This window comes from Mus caroli, unplaced genomic scaffold, assembly GCF_978045245.1.
Source record: "Mus caroli unplaced genomic scaffold, Mus_caroli_1 scaffold_12, whole genome shotgun sequence".
Taxonomy (NCBI): domain Eukaryota; kingdom Metazoa; phylum Chordata; class Mammalia; order Rodentia; family Muridae; genus Mus; species Mus caroli.
In genome coordinates this window covers 33848601-33868251 of record NW_028227267.1, presented here as the reverse complement: position 1 = coordinate 33868251, position 19651 = coordinate 33848601, and the positions used below count along the sequence as shown (strand labels likewise).

At 48.7% G+C, this 19651-nt stretch overlaps 1 protein-coding gene across 2 annotated transcripts in view; it reads left to right on the top strand.

Annotated features, from left to right (window-relative positions):
- Tspan14 (tetraspanin 14) overlaps positions 1-19376 on the top strand; it is a 58883-nt gene extending 39507 nt beyond the window's left edge. For both annotated transcript variants that reach the window (XM_021181719.3, XM_021181720.3), the window contains exons 3-9: positions 7954-8004; positions 9693-9839; positions 11098-11268; positions 13145-13270; positions 14797-14841; positions 16181-16300; positions 17767-19376. In XM_021181719.3, coding sequence (XP_021037378.1) covers positions 7954-8004; positions 9693-9839; positions 11098-11268; positions 13145-13270; positions 14797-14841; positions 16181-16300; positions 17767-17838 — 732 coding nt within the window. In that variant the 3' untranslated portion in view covers positions 17839-19376. The remainder of the gene's footprint in view (positions 1-7953; positions 8005-9692; positions 9840-11097; positions 11269-13144; positions 13271-14796; positions 14842-16180; positions 16301-17766) is intronic.
- The last annotated feature ends 275 nt before the right edge of the window (positions 19377-19651 follow it).

Genomic DNA, 19651 nt, shown 5'->3' with positions numbered 1-19651 from the left:
AGGTTATGGTGTGTGTCCTCTTGCCACCACACACCCCTGTCGTGAAGCCTTTTTATTCTGTCTCATGAGCCCCTTCTGGATCCCTGGTCTCAATCCACAACGATTTTTAATATTGGCTGAGCAGTTTGTACTCCCACCAACATTGTATAAGGGCCCTAAGCACTTAGCTTTCTTCATACTGGCCATTCTGAGCAGGGAGACATGTAGTCTCAGAGTAGTTTTAATTTGTACCTCCCCGATGTCTGGGGATGCTGAGCACTAAAAACCATGTATTTCCTGAGGGGAAAGAGGCAGGTGTGTTAATGCACACCTTTAACCCCGGTACTAAGGAGTCAGACGCTGATAGATTTCTTGAGTTTGAGGCCAGAGTGAATTACATGGCAAATTCTAGGCCAGCCAGAGATACCTGGTCAGACCCTGTGTTCTGTTCATTCAGTTCATTGGCCTGTTTATTGATTGACACTTTGGGTACTTTTTTTTTGTTGTTGTATTTAATGTTTTTACAATACTATATATTATAAACCCCTTAGTCTAATGTAGCTGGCAAAGTTTTTTTTTTCCCATTCTATAGTAGGCTGTCTGTTCACCCAAGTTGGTGTGTGTGTGTGTGTGTGTGTGTGTGTGTGTGTGTGAGAGAGAGAGAGAGAGAAAGAGATTTTGTCATTTCTTGAGCCTATTTTTTTGTGCTATTACAGTTCTACCCAGAAGATCTTTGCCTATACTTGTATCCGGAAGTGCTTTCTGTGTGTTTCCCTTCCTCAGCATGAACTGGGTTTTATGCAAGGAGAGATAGATTTCACTATGTACCTCTGGCTGTTCTGGAACTCTGTAGCCAGGCTGGTGTTGGAGTCACGGAGATCCATCCCCCTGCCTCTGCCTCCTGAGCACCCTTGCTTCTTTCCTCTTCTCACTTAGGTTTTCCTCTGAATTCCTGTTGTGTATGTGGTGTCTGTCAGTCAGAGAATGTGGTGTCAGTCATTATATTCGATGTCAGTATATTTGGTGTTTGTCTTCAAGTCTTTGCTAATTCTGTCTTTGCTTTTGTCCCTTTGTCCCCTGTTTATTTCTGTCACCTTATGACAGGTCCCTTTTTTCTTTCAGTACCTTTTACCTGGATTCCAGGTAGTTATTCGTGAGCATATTCTTCTCTAATAGTATGATGTTCTAACATATCTTATTAAGGGCATGTGCCATGAATTATACTCAGTTGTCAGCTGTTAAGAGCTGCTAAAACAGTTAGGCTGTAGTGACTCACGCCTTTAATCCCAGCCCTCAGGAGGCAGAGGCAGGCAGATCTCTTGAGTTGTGGCCAGCAAGGTCTACAGAGTTCCAGGACAGCCAGGGATACAGAGAGAGAAACCCTGTCTTCAACCCTCCTCCTCCCCCAAAAAACCCCTGCTAAAATAATACAAAAACATATCAAAATTACAGATACCCAGAATTTATGTGACTAAACTAAAGGAAATCCTGTCCTTCATCTCTAGGTCCAGATGGTTTTAGTGTGATAGTTTCATGCTGGGCTTGGCTGCCTGGGGCCTTTAGGTCAGACCTGGTTCTGCTTGTTTTGAGCATAATTTTCACTGGAAGGAAGCCACATCCATCATCTGGCTGTCCTCTCTGGCTTCTCCCATCATTCACCGCCAGTGGAACGGTTGCAGCAGAGTTCACAGAACGTACGACACTGAGAGTGTTTACTGTTTGGCCCTGGTTTAGTAACCTGGATTTCTCATTTTAATCATGTGTACTGGAATAGTGAAGGCAGAGACTGTCATGCTCGGACGCTACCTCAGCCTCCCTTGGATGACTCTTCCTCCACTGTCATTCCTGGACTTCCGGTTACTGGGTCAGGCTCCAATTATCACTGTTACAGTGGAGCAGCCCTTGCCCTTCTTCTGGGCCTTTTGCTGGGTCCCCTGCATGGCTGCAGAGGGCACATCTGCTTCTTGTTCACAGCAGCCACCCATCCGGAGAGAGGAAAAGCTGGTGTGTGATAGCTTTGTGACCCTGGGCATGGTGCCTCCTGCCTTGGGCCCCATTTCCCCCATAATGAGGAAGCTGAGGAAGCTGGCCCTCGCCTCCCCTCTGGTTCTCAGACCTTTCAAACTTCCTTTGAGGGGCAGGTTTTTTCACAGTTTTAAAATCGAGTGTTTATTAGTACTGATTGTGTGTGTGCATATCTCTCTCTGTGTGTGTGTGTGTGTGTGTGTGTGTGCTTGCATGTGCATGTTCCATGCTGTGCATGTTCCATGCTGTGCATGTTCCATGCTGTGCATGTTCCATGCTGTGCATGTGGAGATAGAGGGGAACTTTGCCGCTCTGAGGGTCCCCGTTTCTTAATGGGCAGGGCTGTAAACCCCATTAGATACACTGTGATTCAACATTCAGCCCTCTGGGTGGAATTTCAAAGTCAACTTGCGTTTAGGGCAGCATTTTCAGCCTATGGGTTACAACCTCTTTGGGGCCGAACGACCGTTTTGGGGGCCGCCTAAGACCATCAGAAAACACAGGTATTTACATTATGATTTATAACAGTAGAACATCCTAGTTATGAAGTAGCAGTGGAATAGTTTTGTGGTTGAATGTCCCCACACCATGAGGAGCTGTATGAAAGGGTTACAGCATTAGGAAGGTTGAGAATCCCTGGCTTAGGGTCTGTGGCTTCTGGAGGCCAATCTGACCCCAAGTTTAGTTGAATCATCAGCATCTGAAAGCGTCTAAAGTATCTTTGGTATTGTGAGCCTACACGCCTTGGGCTTTTCTGTTCTGGTGTATGCCAGGACCATGGTTTTGCCTCCTACCTGGCAGGACTTGGGTGGCAAAGCATAGCCAGTGGAGGTACTTGATTGTCAGATGGAGCTACTGAAGCGGATGGATGGCCACTCAGCGACCTGAGATGTGTGAAGAACAAACTGGATAGTATAATTTCTTCTGGCCCTTGCTCTCCCCAGCTTTCTGTTCCTATTCTTCCTGGCTTCTCTTCCTGAATACCACATCTCTGTTTTCTCCAGAGGCAGAAACTGAGCCTCTAGACCAGGGACCTTTTCTTAGGACACTAGTCTGGGAGCTGGGTAAGGCTGTAATAGTTACCTTCTCCATGCTGGGGTAAAATATCTGACAAAAGCAACTCAAGAAGTGAGTGTTATTTTGGCTCATGGTTTGAGTGTATAGTTCATCATGGTGGCGGCGGGAGCATTAGGTGGCTGGTCACAGTCAGGAAGAGAGATGAGTGTTGATTGATATTCCACCCACTTCACTTTCTTTTTCATTCCATCTAGGACCTCTGTGAGGAACTATGGTTAAACCTCTTTGGAAATGCATGTGTCTTCAGTTGATTCTAAATCATGCAGGTTGGAGATGAAGATTAACAGTTACTGGGGACATACAAAATCTTCAGGGCAGCACGTGCAGCTATTTGAGGAGTCACTCCAGTGACACTTCAGGCCTCAGTTCTGTACACAGGACAGCAGGGCTCCCTCTGTGTAAGCAAATTCTGTTCCAGTCTTTCACCAGCCCTTTCAGCCTGTTAGAAGGGGCGGTCTCTGTTGTATGGAGGAAAGCCTAGGCGCAGGGAAGGTCCTGTGCTTGCAGGAGGTCCACTTGATAAAATGTTGCAGAATGAACCCTGGGCCCTGGGATGCTGACCTGTGCTGTGTATTTATTTAGTACTATTCTGGACTGCATGGTGTTTCAGTGAGTTCCTTTCTGCTTATCTCTGAGATATCTCTAAGGAGGCCCTGGTCATCAGCCCGAGTTAGTGAAGAGATTGAGAACCACAGGTCAGGAGCCCAAAGCCTCAAAATGTTGCCTGACTACTGATGGAAAGACAAGATGTCTGGAGTCTACAAGAGTTTCCTACACACTTAGAGTTAATGCAAAGGGGCAAGGCCTTTGGGTCCTGGTGGCTGCTCCTGACCTGCTTGACATTCGGAACTTTATCCTCCTTCTCTCCAGCAGGACTTAGACACTTTTATTGAGATTTGAGCCTCCTTAGGTAAAGTGCAGGAGGATTCTTGTGGCTTCCAGGATAAGGCAAACCTGTACCAGCTTAGGAAGTGCCACTATGACCTCTTTGTTTTTGGAAGGGTTCCTATTCTTGATCATCAACTTGACTGTCTGGAATTAACTAAAACCCAAGCTGTTGGGTACATACACCTGTAGGGGATTTTTCTTAATCATTTCAAGTGGGAAGACCCACTTTTAATGTGAATCTTCTGAGGTGGAAAGATAACATCTTTAATCTGGGCTACACCTTCTGCTGACGGCCTGTATTAGGACCTGGAAGATAGAAGCTTTCGTTCACTCTTTGCTTGCTTGCTTGCTTGCTTGCTCTTGCTGACCAGTCCATTGCTTCACCCACTGACGTCAGAGCCTACTTCTTTGGGATTCCTACATATACTGAAAGCAGCTGAAACATCCAGCCTTGTGGGCTGAGCAACTACTAGATTCATGGACCTTCTTTAGATAGGCAGCTATTGGTAGACTAGCTGGACCACAGCCTATAGGGCATTCTGATCAATTCCCTTTATATATTCACTCATTCTATCCATTTTGTTTCTCTACAGATGCTAATACAGAGGGGGTTGTTGTATTATTGTGTGTGTCTGGGGCCTTCTAGATCAATTAACTCTAGGGAAGGTAGCCCAGAGAGTTTTACTTAATAAACAAGGCCCTGGAACTCCTTGAATTTTATTGGGAGCTTCTTTAACCCATTGTCCCAGTGGGACCTCCTTCTCCTGTAATTGCTCCTGAATCTCCACACAGACTCAGAGAGATCCTTCTGCTCTGGTTGGGATGCAGACTCTTAGAATGCGCATTCTTTACATCTGGTTGAATAAGGTAGTTGTTTGAGAACTGTGCAGCCTGGAAGCTCCTCTGTGGAGTCCGCACTGGGTCTTCTGCAGATGTTCTAGGTTATGGGACTCCGAATGCTGCTTGCTCTTCTGGCCCAGCACCTGTAGGTAGTGAGAGAATGTGTTGTCAGGGGTACAGCTACTCAGATGGGGTTCTTAAGTCTGTCACCAGCTAGCTGTGTGACCTTGGACAAATGTTTCTACATTTGTTCTACATCTGTGTGGGAGTTCTGGGGAGGAAGAGACATTCACTCCTGGAGCTGTTATGTGTTTCCAGGGGCAGGTTACTTCCTTGTCTGGTCCTTTTTCAGGGTCCTTGACCATAATTGGTCTCCAGAGTTCCTGCCTTGGGCAATATTCAGTGACTCCTGCTCTCATTTGTGGCTGTAAAGTTCCTATCTTCCTGGTATGAGTTAAACTTCACTTCTTCCTTTAGGACAGTGAGAGAAGATGTATTCTTATTCTTAGTCAGTGTAAGAGAAAACATTGTTGCAAAGCTATGACTGATACAGTAAGGAATCTCCTATAGGTCTTGAGGATGTGTGTGTGTGTGTGTGTGTGTGTGTGTGTGTGTATGTGTGAGACATGAATGGAAGCCTGCCTGCATTTGCACAGCTTGGTATATATGCTTTGTCAGAGCAAACATCTTTCTCTTTGGTTACCCCAGGGAAGAATTAAAACAGCACCTAAAAGCCAGATGTGGTGGTGAACACCTTTAATCCCAGCACTCAGGAGGCTGAGACAGGAGTATCTCAGTTCAAGGCCAGCCTGCTCTACATAGCAAGGTTCAGTACAGCCAGGGTTACATAGAGAGAATGTGTCACAAATGAACAAACAATACAACTCAGCGTGGGTTCAGTAACACTTAAGTGTATGTGGCATTAAGGCTGCTTTAATGTAGTGAAAAAATAAATGGGAATCTGTGGGTCCCAGTGGGGAGGAGGGGGGGGGGAGTTCTAGTGTCACTGATTGATCAAATGTTTCAAGACAGCCTGGGCAAATGGTACCTGAAGTGGGTGGACTGTCGTAAGTGGTTAGGCAGGCAGGCTTGGTTTTGAATGAGAACGTGGATAGAGTAGTGTTAGATACTTGCAGTCTTATTGCCCCCATTCTGTATATGTGGTTTGGATGTGATAGGCTCTTGCCTAGCCCTGAGCAGTGGGAGAGACCCAGAAGTATGCCTGGAAGGAGAGTGGGAAGAACCCTAGGCTTCCTTTGTGGGATTCTCAAATGGGCCCACTCTGTACCATCCTTCTCTGCGTGAGTGGGTTAACAGCCCTGAGCAGACCTTTGTCTGTAGAGAACATGGCTGTATGGTAGGCATGGTCCATTCGGCTAAGGATCAGGGATACAAGGAGAACCACGCCACAGGTAGTTCTGAGTGATGGACAGGGGTCAGCTTCACATAAGAAGGCAAAGGTGGACATCTCAGGGAGATCTAGATATGAAGGAGGAGGAGGCCAGGGACTGATACCAGAGAAGAACCTTTAGGCCAGGAATGATGTGCTGTGGTAGAATCTTAATTTTCTCCTAGGGGTGAGGGTAAGTCATTAGAGAGTTTGTAGGAGCGGAGTGACCTGCCCATAGCCATGTTCAGTAACCAGCTGCTCTGTATCTGAGTTCACCCAACCAGGACAGAAGTCACTATAAAAGCCGTGTGTACCGAACAGAAGACCTTTCCCCCATTATTCCCTAAACAATACAAGGAGCACTAAATGGCTAGTGGACAGATGGTGGTGATGTTTCATGAAGGAAAAGAAGCTGGGGAGAAATAGACTGAATCCCTGGAGACTGCAGGGAGATGGTAGGCATGAGACAGGGGAGAGCTGCAAGGCTGCTAATCATGGGTATGGATAATAGTTAAAGGTGTGGGATTCCTGAGTCCCCTGACTGCTCAAAGGGTTCTTGCACTGTTAGGTTTGCCATCATTTAGTGGGGTCTGTAAGGGAAGGACCGGAAGCAGGCAAGGGAGGAAGACAGCCCCGCCCGAGCTGTGTGTGCTTGCTGTCTCTGAATCTGACTGAAGGAAGAGGAATGACCAAGAGCTACCTCACTTTTAAGGAAGTCAGATGAGAAAAAGGCCTCCGACTGGGACCTTAGGGAGTAGTAGGGTGGCCTGTTGGTTTTCTTGCCATCCATTGTGAAACTGAAGGGAAGGAGAGGAAGTAATCACGTATGACATCTGGGGAGAACAAAGACCTTCCCTACTGAGAAACCCGTGTGGTGTGGGGCGGCTCAGGGAACTTGTCCACAAGGCTCAGGATGCTCAAATAAAGAACAGCAACAACAACAACAACAACAACCACAAAAACAGAGCTTGTTCCATTTGTACAGCATGGGGTTTATATGCAAAACAACTATTTTGTCTTAGGACTGTGTGGTGCTATGGATGGGTCCAGCTCTCTTGGCTGTAGTGAGTGCCCGTAGGAGGGAGGTTGGGTGATGTAGTGCCCCTCTTATGCTTAATTCACCAGCTAAGACCCCAGTATCTCCTGAGCACATGTGAGCCTCATGCTATGTGTAGGTGGGATGAGGAGGCTGCACTCTGGCTAGTGAATGACCCGAGTGGCTACTTGTCTGTGTGTGGAGTCTGAGTCCTGGGGCTGAGATGGGAGGATGGTGGTCACGTGCTCTCCCCGTAGCCTTGCCCTGCAGCTGGTCTGACCCATAAAGATGCTCAGCTGGGCCAGAAGCCGCTGATAAACTCTGGCAGCCATCAGGGGTGTGGTGTCTTGACACTGAAGTGGGTTGAGGGTGATTGTGGGATAGGAAGGAAAGAAGGAAACAGTCTCTCTGTCAGCATAAGACAGTCAGTCTCCTGTGGCAGTCTCTCAAGGACTGACCTAGAGATCTTTACCTCAGCTACCTCAGCGCTCTGTGGTTCAGTGTCTGGAGTAGAAATCAGCTGTCAGCTGTAACAGGGAGGTCGGTGCTGGTTATCTGCAGTCTCCATGTCCCTTGGTGTAGAGAGCTTCTGTCATGTGCAGTATTCAAATGCCACCTTGGACAGAACACAGGAGCACCCAACTGGAATGTAGACTTTGTTCTAGTGCTGGTTTCTGACCTTACCTTTCTCTTCTCCTCCTCCCCCCGCCCTCCCCAGCTGGCTGGAGTTGTCTTCCTTGGAGTCGGGCTGTGGGCATGGAGCGAAAAGGTAGGTGGAACCTTGACCAGGCCCAGAGCCATTGGACTTGAATTGTCCCCTCTTCTAGCCTGTTGAGTAGTCACTAGCTGCAGAGAGGGTTTGTAGCATTAGCCATCAGAAAGAATGTGCCTCCGAGGTTGTGTGTGTTGCTGGAGGTCACTAGGCCAGCGCTAGGAGAGTTGGGTGGGCGGTTATGAGCTCTGTGAGTATGGATCTGCTCCCATCCTGTTCCCAGAAGCCCCGAGTAACCCGAAGGCCAGCCTGGGGCTGTCCCCTAAAACCCGTCATATGCCTCTGGGAGCGAGTGAGCAGTCTTGTTTACTCCCAAAGTGCTTGTGCTGGCCTGCACAGAAGGGGGTAGAACTCGGTTTTGTGTTTTGTGCCCCATGTGCTGCTTGCCCCTGCGTGACAGAGGGGACCCCAGCCTCTTATTATGCAGACAGACAAAGGGGCAGTTGGTATTCTAAGGGGTCAGAGCTCCAGGGGCAAGGTGCAGTCATAGTGCTGACCTTACCCATGGTAGGTTAATGCTAGTAGCTTAGGTGCTGAGATCTGGAAGGAGGACCAAGGAGAACCCGGAAGCTGAAGCACCCTCTGTGCCTATAGTGGAACCTGTCACTGCTTCCAGGAAAAAGGAAGCAGCACAGTTTGGTCTATGAGTTTTTATGTGATGGTCTTAGGAACAGAGTAAGGTCTGCTCTTGAGCCAGTGCACCTTTCTTAGAGACCTGTTCACCACTGATGTGAAAGCTGGAGTACAATGTCCCAGTGACCTGCAAACAGCAACCATGCATAACAGCGCCACCATGTGGCTGTATTTGGCACTGCAGCAGACTTGACCTGGATGAGCCCTGAATCCTAGAGCTGGTTTACACAGCTGCCTAGCCTGACAGCTCTTTTCTCTTTGAGTACCACAGAATCTATCTGTCCTTTGTAGCTGCCACTGGTCACTTATAACTATATGTATTTTAAAAATTTTACTGATTTTTTTTGGGTGGGGGTGGGGTGGGTGGGGTATGTATATGCTTAGTAGAAGTAAAAAACAACCTACCTAGGTTTGGTGTTTTCCTTCCACCATGTGGGTCCTGGGGATTGAACTCGGGTTGCCAGGCAAGGCAGCAAGTGCCTTCACCTGTTGAGAGCCATCTCACCAGCCCCTGACTATATGTGTTTAAATAAAAATGATAAACCAATTCTTGTTGTCCCTAGCCTCTTTCCAAGTGTTTTTATTACACGTACAGCCAATGATTCTCTTTGGGTGGTGCTAACAGGATCATAGACACGTTTATGGGCAACACTCTCTCTTCATGTGCCCTTGCTGGGTCGGTTTCCTCAAAAATGTCCATTGTGAAGCTGCTTATAGCCAGTTGGACCGTAGCCTAGGACTCCCCTTCTCCGAGGCCTGGCCAAGGCACCTCGCAGGCCACTGAGGAAGCTGGGTCTGTGCTCACAGGAGCCCCCAGCCTCGGTATGGACCAGGAACTTCATGTAGACTGTCTAAGAGCTGTAGTGGACAAGGACTGTATACTCAGGGGCTCCAGGGAGTGGGCAGGAACACACTCTGGCCTGGCTCTTGATGACAGAGCTGAGCTGTGTGAAGCAGACCCCTGGCTTCAGCAGCTGGCTGACATAACTTGCCCCTAGGGCCTTGACTCCATTCTAAGGACACTGCTACCTTTTATCCTCTGCTTCTCTCAGGGTGTGCTGTCCGACCTCACCAAGGTGACCCGGTTGCACGGAATAGACCCCGTCGTGCTGGTCTTGATGGTGGGCGTGGTGATGTTCACACTGGGATTCGCAGGCTGTGTCGGGGCCCTCCGAGAGAACATCTGCCTGCTCAAGTTTGTAAGTAATGCTGCAGTGGGACGTAGTCTATGTATGCTAGAGATACCAATACCGGCTCACATCTGTTTTCTGGCCACAAGAGGCGGGAACAGTTCTTTGAACTTGCTGCCTCGCTAAGAAGGAAGATTTTAAGGAGAAAAGCCCAGCTGATGGTTCCTCACCATAGGGAAGTGGGGTCTCCTGGAGTTGCCAGCTAATTGCGGGGGTTGGGGGTGGGGGTTCTGCTCACCTCCTTGGCTTTATGGCTCTCCTGAGAAGTTCTAAAGGAATTGTTTATCTGCTGTTCACCTTTGTCCTTCCTGGCTAAGATCAAACAACGTTGCCAATGGCTTTAAGAAATCTTTTCCCTCCTCCTGGGTGTGAATCTGTTGGATGCGCAGTGTAGTTCTTAATTTTCTGGCAGAATCACAAATTACTAAGAGTTTAGTTTTATATTTAGATACAACTTCATATTTAAATGTATTCAGTTAAAATTAAATAGCACCTGGTGAGGAAAACACTTTTGTTTTCTTTATGGTCTATTATTTGTTGAGCTTATTAGGTCAGTCTTTCTTCATTTGGAGAGCAAAGCACCCACTTCTCCCTAGATCTCCTCCTCCTTAATAATACTGTGTTTTGTATCTCCTTTCCACATGAGCAGGCTGTGTGCGCACTTGCGTATGCTTGGGACTCTTATCTGCTTTTCTTGGAAAGCTTCCTTCACATTTCCAAGCTGTGTCAAAGCTTCAAGGCTCCCAATAGCATGTCACCATGGCCTGTAGCTGGCAGCCATATTTCTAGAGAGGTCTGTATGTAGCTGACAATCCTGCTTGCCCAAGCAGAGTGGGTACTGATAGCACTAGTCCCTCCAGAGTGGTAATGAACTCTGCAGGGAACTTAGGTGTCCTGTGTAAGTTGTTTCAGACAAGCTCTATGTCCAAGTCTTAGTTTTCACATCCGTAAAGTGGGAGTGAAAGACTCGATGTCTAGGATGGTTGAGTGGAGGGTGGGGCAGACAGTGCCGGGGTAGGGCTCTACACGGAAAACAACTGACTTTTTTCTCATCAGGTGGAGGTGGGGGAGGGCCACCTCCTAGGCAGTGATGGTTCAGAGCTTTGTCCTCCTTCCTCACTTCTCTCAGCTACCTGCTGTGCCAATGTGCACGGGTAGTGGTGAGTCCCATGCACTGAGGAGGTGGCGCGCTGCAGTAGGTGGTCCTCTGCGTCTGAGCGTCTGCCAGGCTGGGGATGATGACTACCTTTCTCCTTTGCCCTCACAGTTCTGTGGGGCCATTGTGCTCATCTTCTTCCTGGAACTGGCAGTGGCCGTGTTGGCCTTTTTATTCCAAGACTGGGTGAGAGACCGGTTCCGGGAATTCTTCGAGAGCAACATCAGGTCCTATCGGGATGACATCGACCTGCAGAACCTCATTGACTCCCTTCAGAAAGCCGTAAGCTCTGCCCCCACCCAACAGGCCTCCTGCTAGAGCACGCCCTTCCCACCTCTGCTTAGTCTGGGATGCCCTGCAGCTGAGATGGCTTTTCTGCCACAGCATGGCAGGGAGGTATGGAGCATGCCCCAGCCTCTGGTCAGCCTCGTTGTGCTCAGCTGCTGGCATGGCAGTTCGGGCTCCCTCTCAGCCAGCGTTTTGGACTAGCCAGACAACTCTATCTCCCATTCCTTCCTTTTGGGTCCTGTCTTCCCTAGCCTTTCATGGTAGCCATGTTGCTAGCCGGAGGCGTCCCCAGGATCTTGGCCCTGTGGATATAGAGGGGATACAGAGGACAGAGCTCCTCCCCCTAGGACTGTGACTCACTGTAGAGCTATTCCTGTATTCTTCCTCTCTGGGACCTTTTCTCCTTCCTGTTTGAGAAGAACAAACTGCCTTGGGGAAGCCTTCTCCATGGAGGGATGTGACCTCTCTGGAACTTTCCCCAGGGAGCTGACTAAGCAGGCTTGGGCGGTGTCCCTCAGTCTTCCTGCCCCTTCCCCTTGCTTGCAGCTGCACCTGGAAACTTGAATCTCTGGTTGCTCCAGCCCCTGGGGCAAACTACTCCCTGGTACCGTGGCCTTTTTGATCTGCCTCTCCCAGAAGCCCGGCCTCTGAAATGCCTTTTCCAAGGAACACTTGGTTCCAAAGAGAAAATAAACCAGCAAGCACTAAAAATAACTGACCCACTATTATTAACCAAAACTTGTTTACCCTGTTGCATGTAGCATGGGGGTCCAGGAAAATCTGTTTACATAAGCAGAGAGACTCCTGTGTGTTGTTATTGACTTGGGAGAATCCCGAATCCTAGTGACCTCGCTACGCCTTGTCTGTTCAGTTTTTTCTTTTCTTTTGTGTTCAAATGACCTTGGGTCTGCTAGTTTCTCGAACTTTCCCCTGCTCTTTCCTAAGAGAAGTCATCCCTGCCACCGGTCTGTCCCAGTCTGTTTTGAGACAGGTGAGACAGGATCTTGTTATGTAGCTTAGGCTGCCCTCAAGCTTGTAGGCCTCAACCTCATGACTGTTGGAATTGGAGGAATGTGCTCTACCGTGCCTAGCTTCCTATCTTCTAAAATGTAAGAGGCACCCACTTAGTTCTAGGGCTTGTGATAAAACATTAGGTGGTCATTAAGTCATTAAAGCATCCTGCATAGTGGAGGAGTAGGAATGGCGAAGATTGGATTTCCACTGGAAAGTTGGGTGTGAGGGAGGCAGAGATTCCTGCTGGCCTTTGTTTTGGCGGCAGAGATCATAGATCTCTGGTGAGTGATTCTGTCACATTGATGACGTTCTTAGTGTGCTGGGTGCCGCACACTTGTAGGCCGATGAGGGCTTTTGTCAGCTGCCCTAGGTAATGAGGAGTGGAGGGTGGGACTCTGGTCAAGGCAGATGGTTAATGAGTGGTTAATGCGTGCTGCTGCTTTCACTTTAGTTGTAATTCATCCCTGTTGTAAATGATCAGCAGCTGCTTTATATAAAATGGCCAAGAAGGTAACTAGGGCCAGCATGGCCTTTTATTGTGGAGAAAGGCCTGTTCCTCACTTCGGCCATGTTCTCTGGGGTAGGAGAGGGGCATATCAATGGGTGTTAATGGAGAAGGGGTGTAGCTTGCATGGGCTCTGCCAAGGAGTGCCTGGGAGTTAGCATGCTAGCTAGACTAGCTAGACTTGGTCCCCATGGGAGTCAGCATGGCTGCAGTTTCCCTCTTAAAGCATTACCATTTGTGGGTGTCATTCAGTATCTGAGCCTTACTGTCTGTAAATGGGAACATAAGAACACCTGTGTCGAGTCAGAGATCCTGGCAATATGTGATTTTTGGCAATACTTATAATTTCAGAATCAGTGCTGCGGGGCTTACGGCCCTGAAGACTGGGACCTCAATGTCTACTTCAACTGCAGTGGTGCCAGCTACAGCCGAGAGAAATGTGGGGTACCCTTCTCCTGCTGCGTGCCAGATCCTGCAGTGAGTATATGCCGCTTCTGCAGCCCCGCAGCTCCTGCCACTTCCAATGCCTTCCAGGCTGCTACTTTTCAGCACACTGATGCTGTATGGTACATGCCCTTTGGCTTCCTCCTACCGCCCTGGGTCCTTGCAACTCTGAAATCCTGTGCATACATTCTGGAACCCTTCTCTGTGGTGCACCGAGGCTCTGCGCTAGCTAAAAGGAAAGATCACCTTTCCTCAGGTGGCTCTGCCTTACCGCGAGGGCGGTGTGCTCAGTCCTGCCTGCTTTCGTAACTTCTCCGCACAGTGTCCTCATTGCTCAGAGGCTCTCAGGAATTGTGAGGTTGCACATCACACGTGGTGGGGCTGGGGCTGGGAGGCAACAGCTCCATGGTTAATCCTTTTCTAGCCTTTTCTTCACTTGCTTTCAGTCCTAACCTTAGGCCTAAATCCTTGAGCTTCTGGAAGTTGAGCCCTTTGGGTAACCTGGGAAGAAACACTGTGTTTCACCCGAGCAGAGATCTGCCCTGCGCAGGCCTCTGCACAGCCCTGTGGTGCCTAGTCACAGCCCCCCAGAAGCAAGCCTTCACTGTTAGGACCTGGGCAGGATCCTTGGTCTGGGAGAGGCCTATTTGCTGAGGTTGTGCAGTGGTGTCTGAGGTGTCCAGGAATGTTTGAAAAACACCAGTGTAGCCAGTGTATTGAGTGCGATGTCATCTACTAGCAGAAAGGTTGACAAACTGTGGCCCAAGGCCCAATGAGGCAAAATACTTTCCATTACTTTTTGGTGGTTATTGTAGTCCAGTTTTGCATCACTATAACAAACCCTCTGAGGAGAGGCTTGTGGGCTCAGGGGAAGAATGCATGCTTACTATGCAAGGAGTCCTAACACTAATCCCTAGAATTTAAAAAGAGTCAGCTGGCTCTCAGTGCTGGATGCTTTCAGAGCTGTGGTACCTGTTGGAGACAGCAAGGAGCACATGGGCTGCCAGCTCTGTGGCTAAAGAGCAAAACAGAAGACCACTGTTTCCTTCCACCTAGACTCTATTTCCCAAAGGTTCTACTGCCTCCCAACAGCAGCATTTGGGACTAAGACTTTGGGGATTTTCTGCATCTAAACTCAAACATGGCTGAAGGGAAAAAGAAGGATAATATTTTGTGATGTCTGAGAATTTGGTATGAAATTCAGATTCCAGTACCCTTCGTTTTCCGGCACTATAGCCAAGCTTGATAGTTCATGGTTGTCCAAGTCTAGCTTATGTGCTGTCCAAGTCTGTGTTCTTGCTGATGAGGTACAATAAGTCCTGGGTCTACAGCTTGCATCTACAAAATTTACTGCTGAAACAACACAGATGTGGCTCACTGACCCCTGTGCTAGCCTAGAAGGGGATCAGGCAGTTGACCTCAGGGTGTGAGCTGTGATGTAATTTCTGTGTAATTTTTGCACATGTTTCTTGGTGCTCAGTTGTGATTGTTCTAGTGCCTCCTACCACCGGGTTTTTGACAGGTCTTTGGAGTGACTAAGTTTTCTGCTTTTCCTACAGCAAAAAGTCGTGAACACACAGTGTGGCTATGATGTCCGGATTCAGGTAAGAATACCAACACACACTCTTAAAGGATCTGAGGAACCGTTTCTTACGCTTTAGTATTATAGTCTAATCTCTTGCTTTAGAACAAGTGCAGATTGGAGGGAAGAAACAGGAAGGTGTGATTAGAAGGTGCCATCTAAGCCAGAAGTGAGCTGAGTCTGGGTGGCCTACTGTGCATGTGTGCACGTGCATATACACGTGTACTTCTAGCATATGAGAATTCAGCAGTCAGACACTGTTTAACCAGAATGTAGCACCGGACACTGAATCTGCCAGTGCCTTGGTGTTAGGCTTAAGCCTCCATAGTGGTGAGAAAGAAGTTCCTGCCACGTTAGGCCAGTATGGTACTTTGTTGTAGCATCTCAAAAGACCAGAGAGATGCATCTGTATGAAACCTAGTGTCCTGTTAAGAATGTCATCACCACTTGGGGCAGCCATAACAAAATGTAGAGACTGGCAGGCTTACATGACACTTATTTTGTCACAATTCTGGAACTTAGTAGTTCAAGATCAAGCTGTCACCTGAGTTGAGTCCTTCTGAGGCTTCTTAGGAAGGATCTGTTGCAGGCATGTCTTCCTGGCTTGGACATCTCCCCTCCTCACATGACTCCTTCTGTGTGTACCACTGTCCTAATCTCCTCTTGTATGGACAGAGGTCAGTTGATCAGACCTTATCCTGGTAGCCTCATTTAAACCTAGCTCTGTAAAGACCCGCCTTCAAATACAGTCACAACCTGAGGTTCAGAGGTTTGGAATTTCAGTGTGGGAGCATGATGGCACAGTGTATTCCATCATACCTCTAACATCTCTGTTAATGTGGAGGGAGATGATGGGAAAGAAACTGGGGTTGATTGCACTTATGAGGTAGAAAGAGTGGGGTGGGTCCTGGGACAGTGTCCCCATACACTGACAGATTTCTTAGGGGGATTGACAGAGAGGGAGCTGCCTGACTCTGTCTCCCAGAGCCAAGCTTACCAGTAGGAGACAGACTCTAAAGAGCCACTGCCCTTCCTTCTTCCACCTTCTGTGACTTCGAAAGTATGGACTCCCCTTTCCTACCTTGAGAGACACATTTTTCCTTCCAGATGTGGAGATTCAGAGTGAATTCATCTTTGGTGCTGAGAACCTTTAGTTAGATAGGCAGGATGGCTGCTTGCCCTGGGAGGGGCCCAGACTGAATATGAACTGGGGTGTTTCTCAGGCAGGGTTTCTCCTGTGGTCCTCGTCCAGCCCCCTTAGACCATCATCTACATGCTGCCCCATACAGAGCTAGGCTGTCTTGGGGCAGGGCAGGGATTGTGTGTGCTCAGGCTGAAGCCACTGTGCTGTTTCTCTACAGCTGAAGAGCAAGTGGGATGAGTTCATCTTTACAAAAGGATGCATCCAGGCTCTGGAAGGCTGGCTGCCCAGGAACATCTACATTGTGGCTGGTGTCTTCATTGCCATCTCACTGCTGCAGGTATGACCCAGAATTCAAGCACTGGGCCCTTAACACGTGGCATGCTGTAAAGGAATCTGACCTAGGAAATAGGATGTCCAAGGTCAGGTGCATATACACAACGTGTGTGTGTGTGTGTGTGTGTGTATGTACATACACATGAGGTAGTAAGAGTGGGATGTGTACTGGGACAGGCATCCCCACATACGCGCGCGCGCGCGCGCGCGCGCGCACACACACACAGTGTGTGGTGGCACCTGTACATGTTTGTTGTTAGAGGCTGTGCCTAGGATAGGTCATAGTCCCTATGTCCCCACAGTCTGCTACCTGAAGGGAGACCTTTTTAGGGCAGACAAATGGGACAGCTGTGTCCTTCTCTTTAGGGCCCACATCTTTATATGGTATTGCCTGTGTAGTAGTCAGGGGGTTGGGATGCATGACCTGGAACTGGCCCACTTTGAGGTCCCTCCCTTTTGGCAGATGGAAGTAGCAGGAATTAAGGAGGTGTCAGGAATCTATAGAGTGGGAGGTCTCTTACTATTAACTGGGGCAGTTATCCCAGAACTTCCTTGTCCCTGTCCCCTGGCTGGACTTCCAGGAGTCTTTCCTCACCACAGACTCTCCCCTTGGCTCACTGCCTGGCCCAGGGGTGAGTGGAGTGGCTGCTGCCCACAGGAAAATCTAGAAAAAAGTCAAGAGTTCAGTTATATCAGGGAAACTGTCAGTTTTCTTAGGGCTCATGTATACGAGGCACTGCCTCCCTTTGCGCATCTTATGGCACAGTGAAGGCTGCGATTTCATGGAGAGTACACGCTAGGCAGCTCTGCCTTCAAGAGCTGGACTTGGGTACAGCCACACCATATTTCTCTATTCACTGTGTCATTGTATTGAATGACAACAGAACACTAGAGAAAAGCTTGTGGAAAAGCAAAGAGGAATTGCGTGAAGTGAGACTGCGCTCAGTTATGAAGCCAAGAGCTTCAGGGGTGGGGAGACAGACAAGCACACACACCCAAGCTTACCATGTTTATGGTTGTCTGTGTAGACAGAAAACCGCACCCTTCCCTCATGACATGCCTGTCTGCTAAGGTCAGGATGTGTCTGCAGATATCAGGGCCATGGCCGGGAATTACTCTCTTGGGAATTGGGCCGACAGGGTGACTGGCTCTGAATAGTTGGTGTTATTTTACAGTTTGACCTAGAGCTCAAGTATGTGGGTCCCGCCTGGTATGTGGCATTTTTACTCCCTGGGGTCAGGGCGAGCATCTGTTTCACTCTGTGATGCTTTTTCTGACCTCTTCCATGCTTGAGGGATGCTACAGCTTACCCCAGTGTTCATTTTCCATGGGGTGGGTCATCTTTGTGGTTTGTTCAAGCTTTGCTCCCACCTTGCCCTTGACCTGGTAAGAGAGGGGAGGTAGTGTCCACCTGCTCACCTCTGTTCCCTGCCTTCATTTTGAACCGCTGATCTTTGGCTTTGGTTTCAGATTTTTGGCATCTTCCTGGCGAGGACCCTGATCTCAGACATCGAGGCAGTGAAGGCAGGCCATCACTTCTGAGAAGCAGATGCAGCAAATGGAGTTGAGCCACATGTAGAGGTCAAGCCTTTCACTGTCCAGCAGCAGCAGCAGCAGAAGTCGACATTAGCCACCCACAACCAGACCCCAGTCTTCGGCATCAGCGTGATATGACCTCTCAGTTTCTTCTTGCTGGTGCTGAAGACCAAGGCCCCTTCTCATCTGCCCACACTTGACATGGCATCTCTGAAGGGGCTTGCCCAGAGACAGAGAATGTGTTTTTATGTGGAGTAGTAACTCTGAGGACAGATGGCTCCCATGGCTGCCGGAAAGGCTTGATGGCCCTTATGGAGCCCAAGAGCATCTGCAGGCCTCTACCTCCTCAGTAAGGCTTAGGTAGATGCTCAGCTAGTATCTTCTGTGGGTATAGCATCAGTATGGGACCAGCATTGAGGACAAGGCTTCTGGTTCCATCTGATCAAGAAGGATGAGGAGGGATGAGTGGTCTAGTGGTACCCTTGTGCCAGCAGGGTTCATGGTGGTGCAAACATGCCAGGGGTTTGCAGAATCCTCAGCCATGTCCAAGTGAATTATGCCTGAGCCAGCCATAACCAGTCTTGGGGAGCACATCACCACTGCCTTCCAAGCCTACACTGCTCTCCCAGGGTAGAACAGCCTCGTTTCTCCATAGCATTAAGCCCTACTGAGGGCCAGCTCTCCTGTTCTTATAGTGTGTAAATAGTTTATTTATAGGGGTAAGAGTGTTCCTTCACCGTATCTTCATAGCCTCTTCTGTCTGGCATTCTTTTCTCAGCAGCCTTACCCAGTGTCTGGGACCAAGCTGTCCTTTTCAGTTCCCCGAGTGTCTTAAGAACCAGCTGTGACAGCTTCTCCCTCTGGTTCACATTCCCTCCATGCGCCCCTGCTTGGCTTCACTGTCTTCTGGTCTCGGTGCTACTGAAATGGCCACCAGAACTTGAATCCTGATTGACCCTTTCTCCTTCCCTGCCGCCCTCCAGGGAGCCCCAGCTCCTGATTGCCAGCTGGAAACTGGGCTCCTCTCACGACCACATACAGCTAGTGGCCCAAAGTGTGCTGTCCCTGGAGGGCAACGCTCCTGCAGCCAGGCCCTGGCAAGCACAGACAGCAGGTGCTGTGTGGAATGCTCAGTGCATCTTATCTCTAACTTCCATGGTGACTCCCCCACCCACATGCCGTGTTCACTGTCAGCACTGTTCTGAGGCTGCTCTTGAAAATGATGTCTGTCTTACGTACTGGATACTCCGAGGCATGCTGGCGTCTGTCCACCTTGGGCTGGGCTACTCTCTAATGCTTCTTTATAACTTGTATCTGTCCTTACCGTTCAGGGATTGAGTGCTACCTTCAGTTACTTGCCGAAGTGTACATTCTAGTGTGGTGTATACTGGTGATACTGGTGGGTGTGTGTTCATGATGATGATGTTATAATTTTTTAAATAATTCTCTATAGACTAGAGGAAGAAGAATGCTTGTGTTTTTAGGAAGTGTGCAGCTTCTCTTTGACCTGCCAAACTCTTTTATGGAATATATCTTTATATTAATGCTGTTGTTTGGGTCTTTTTTTTTTTCCCTTTCTGGTTTGCAATCACTATTAAAAAAAAAAAGCATTAAGCATTTTGGTGATAAATTGAGCCACTGAGTCAGGTGTGACTGGTGTACAGGAACCCAGTGGTTGAGGCAAGCCATCATTTGCACATTCCGACAGATTCCATGTATCCTCCACATTCTCCCTGCAGTTGAAACTAGGTGGCTTACAGCTTTGCCATTCCTGACTGTAAGCATCAGCTGCGTAACTTTCCTCTCCAGGACTCAAGGA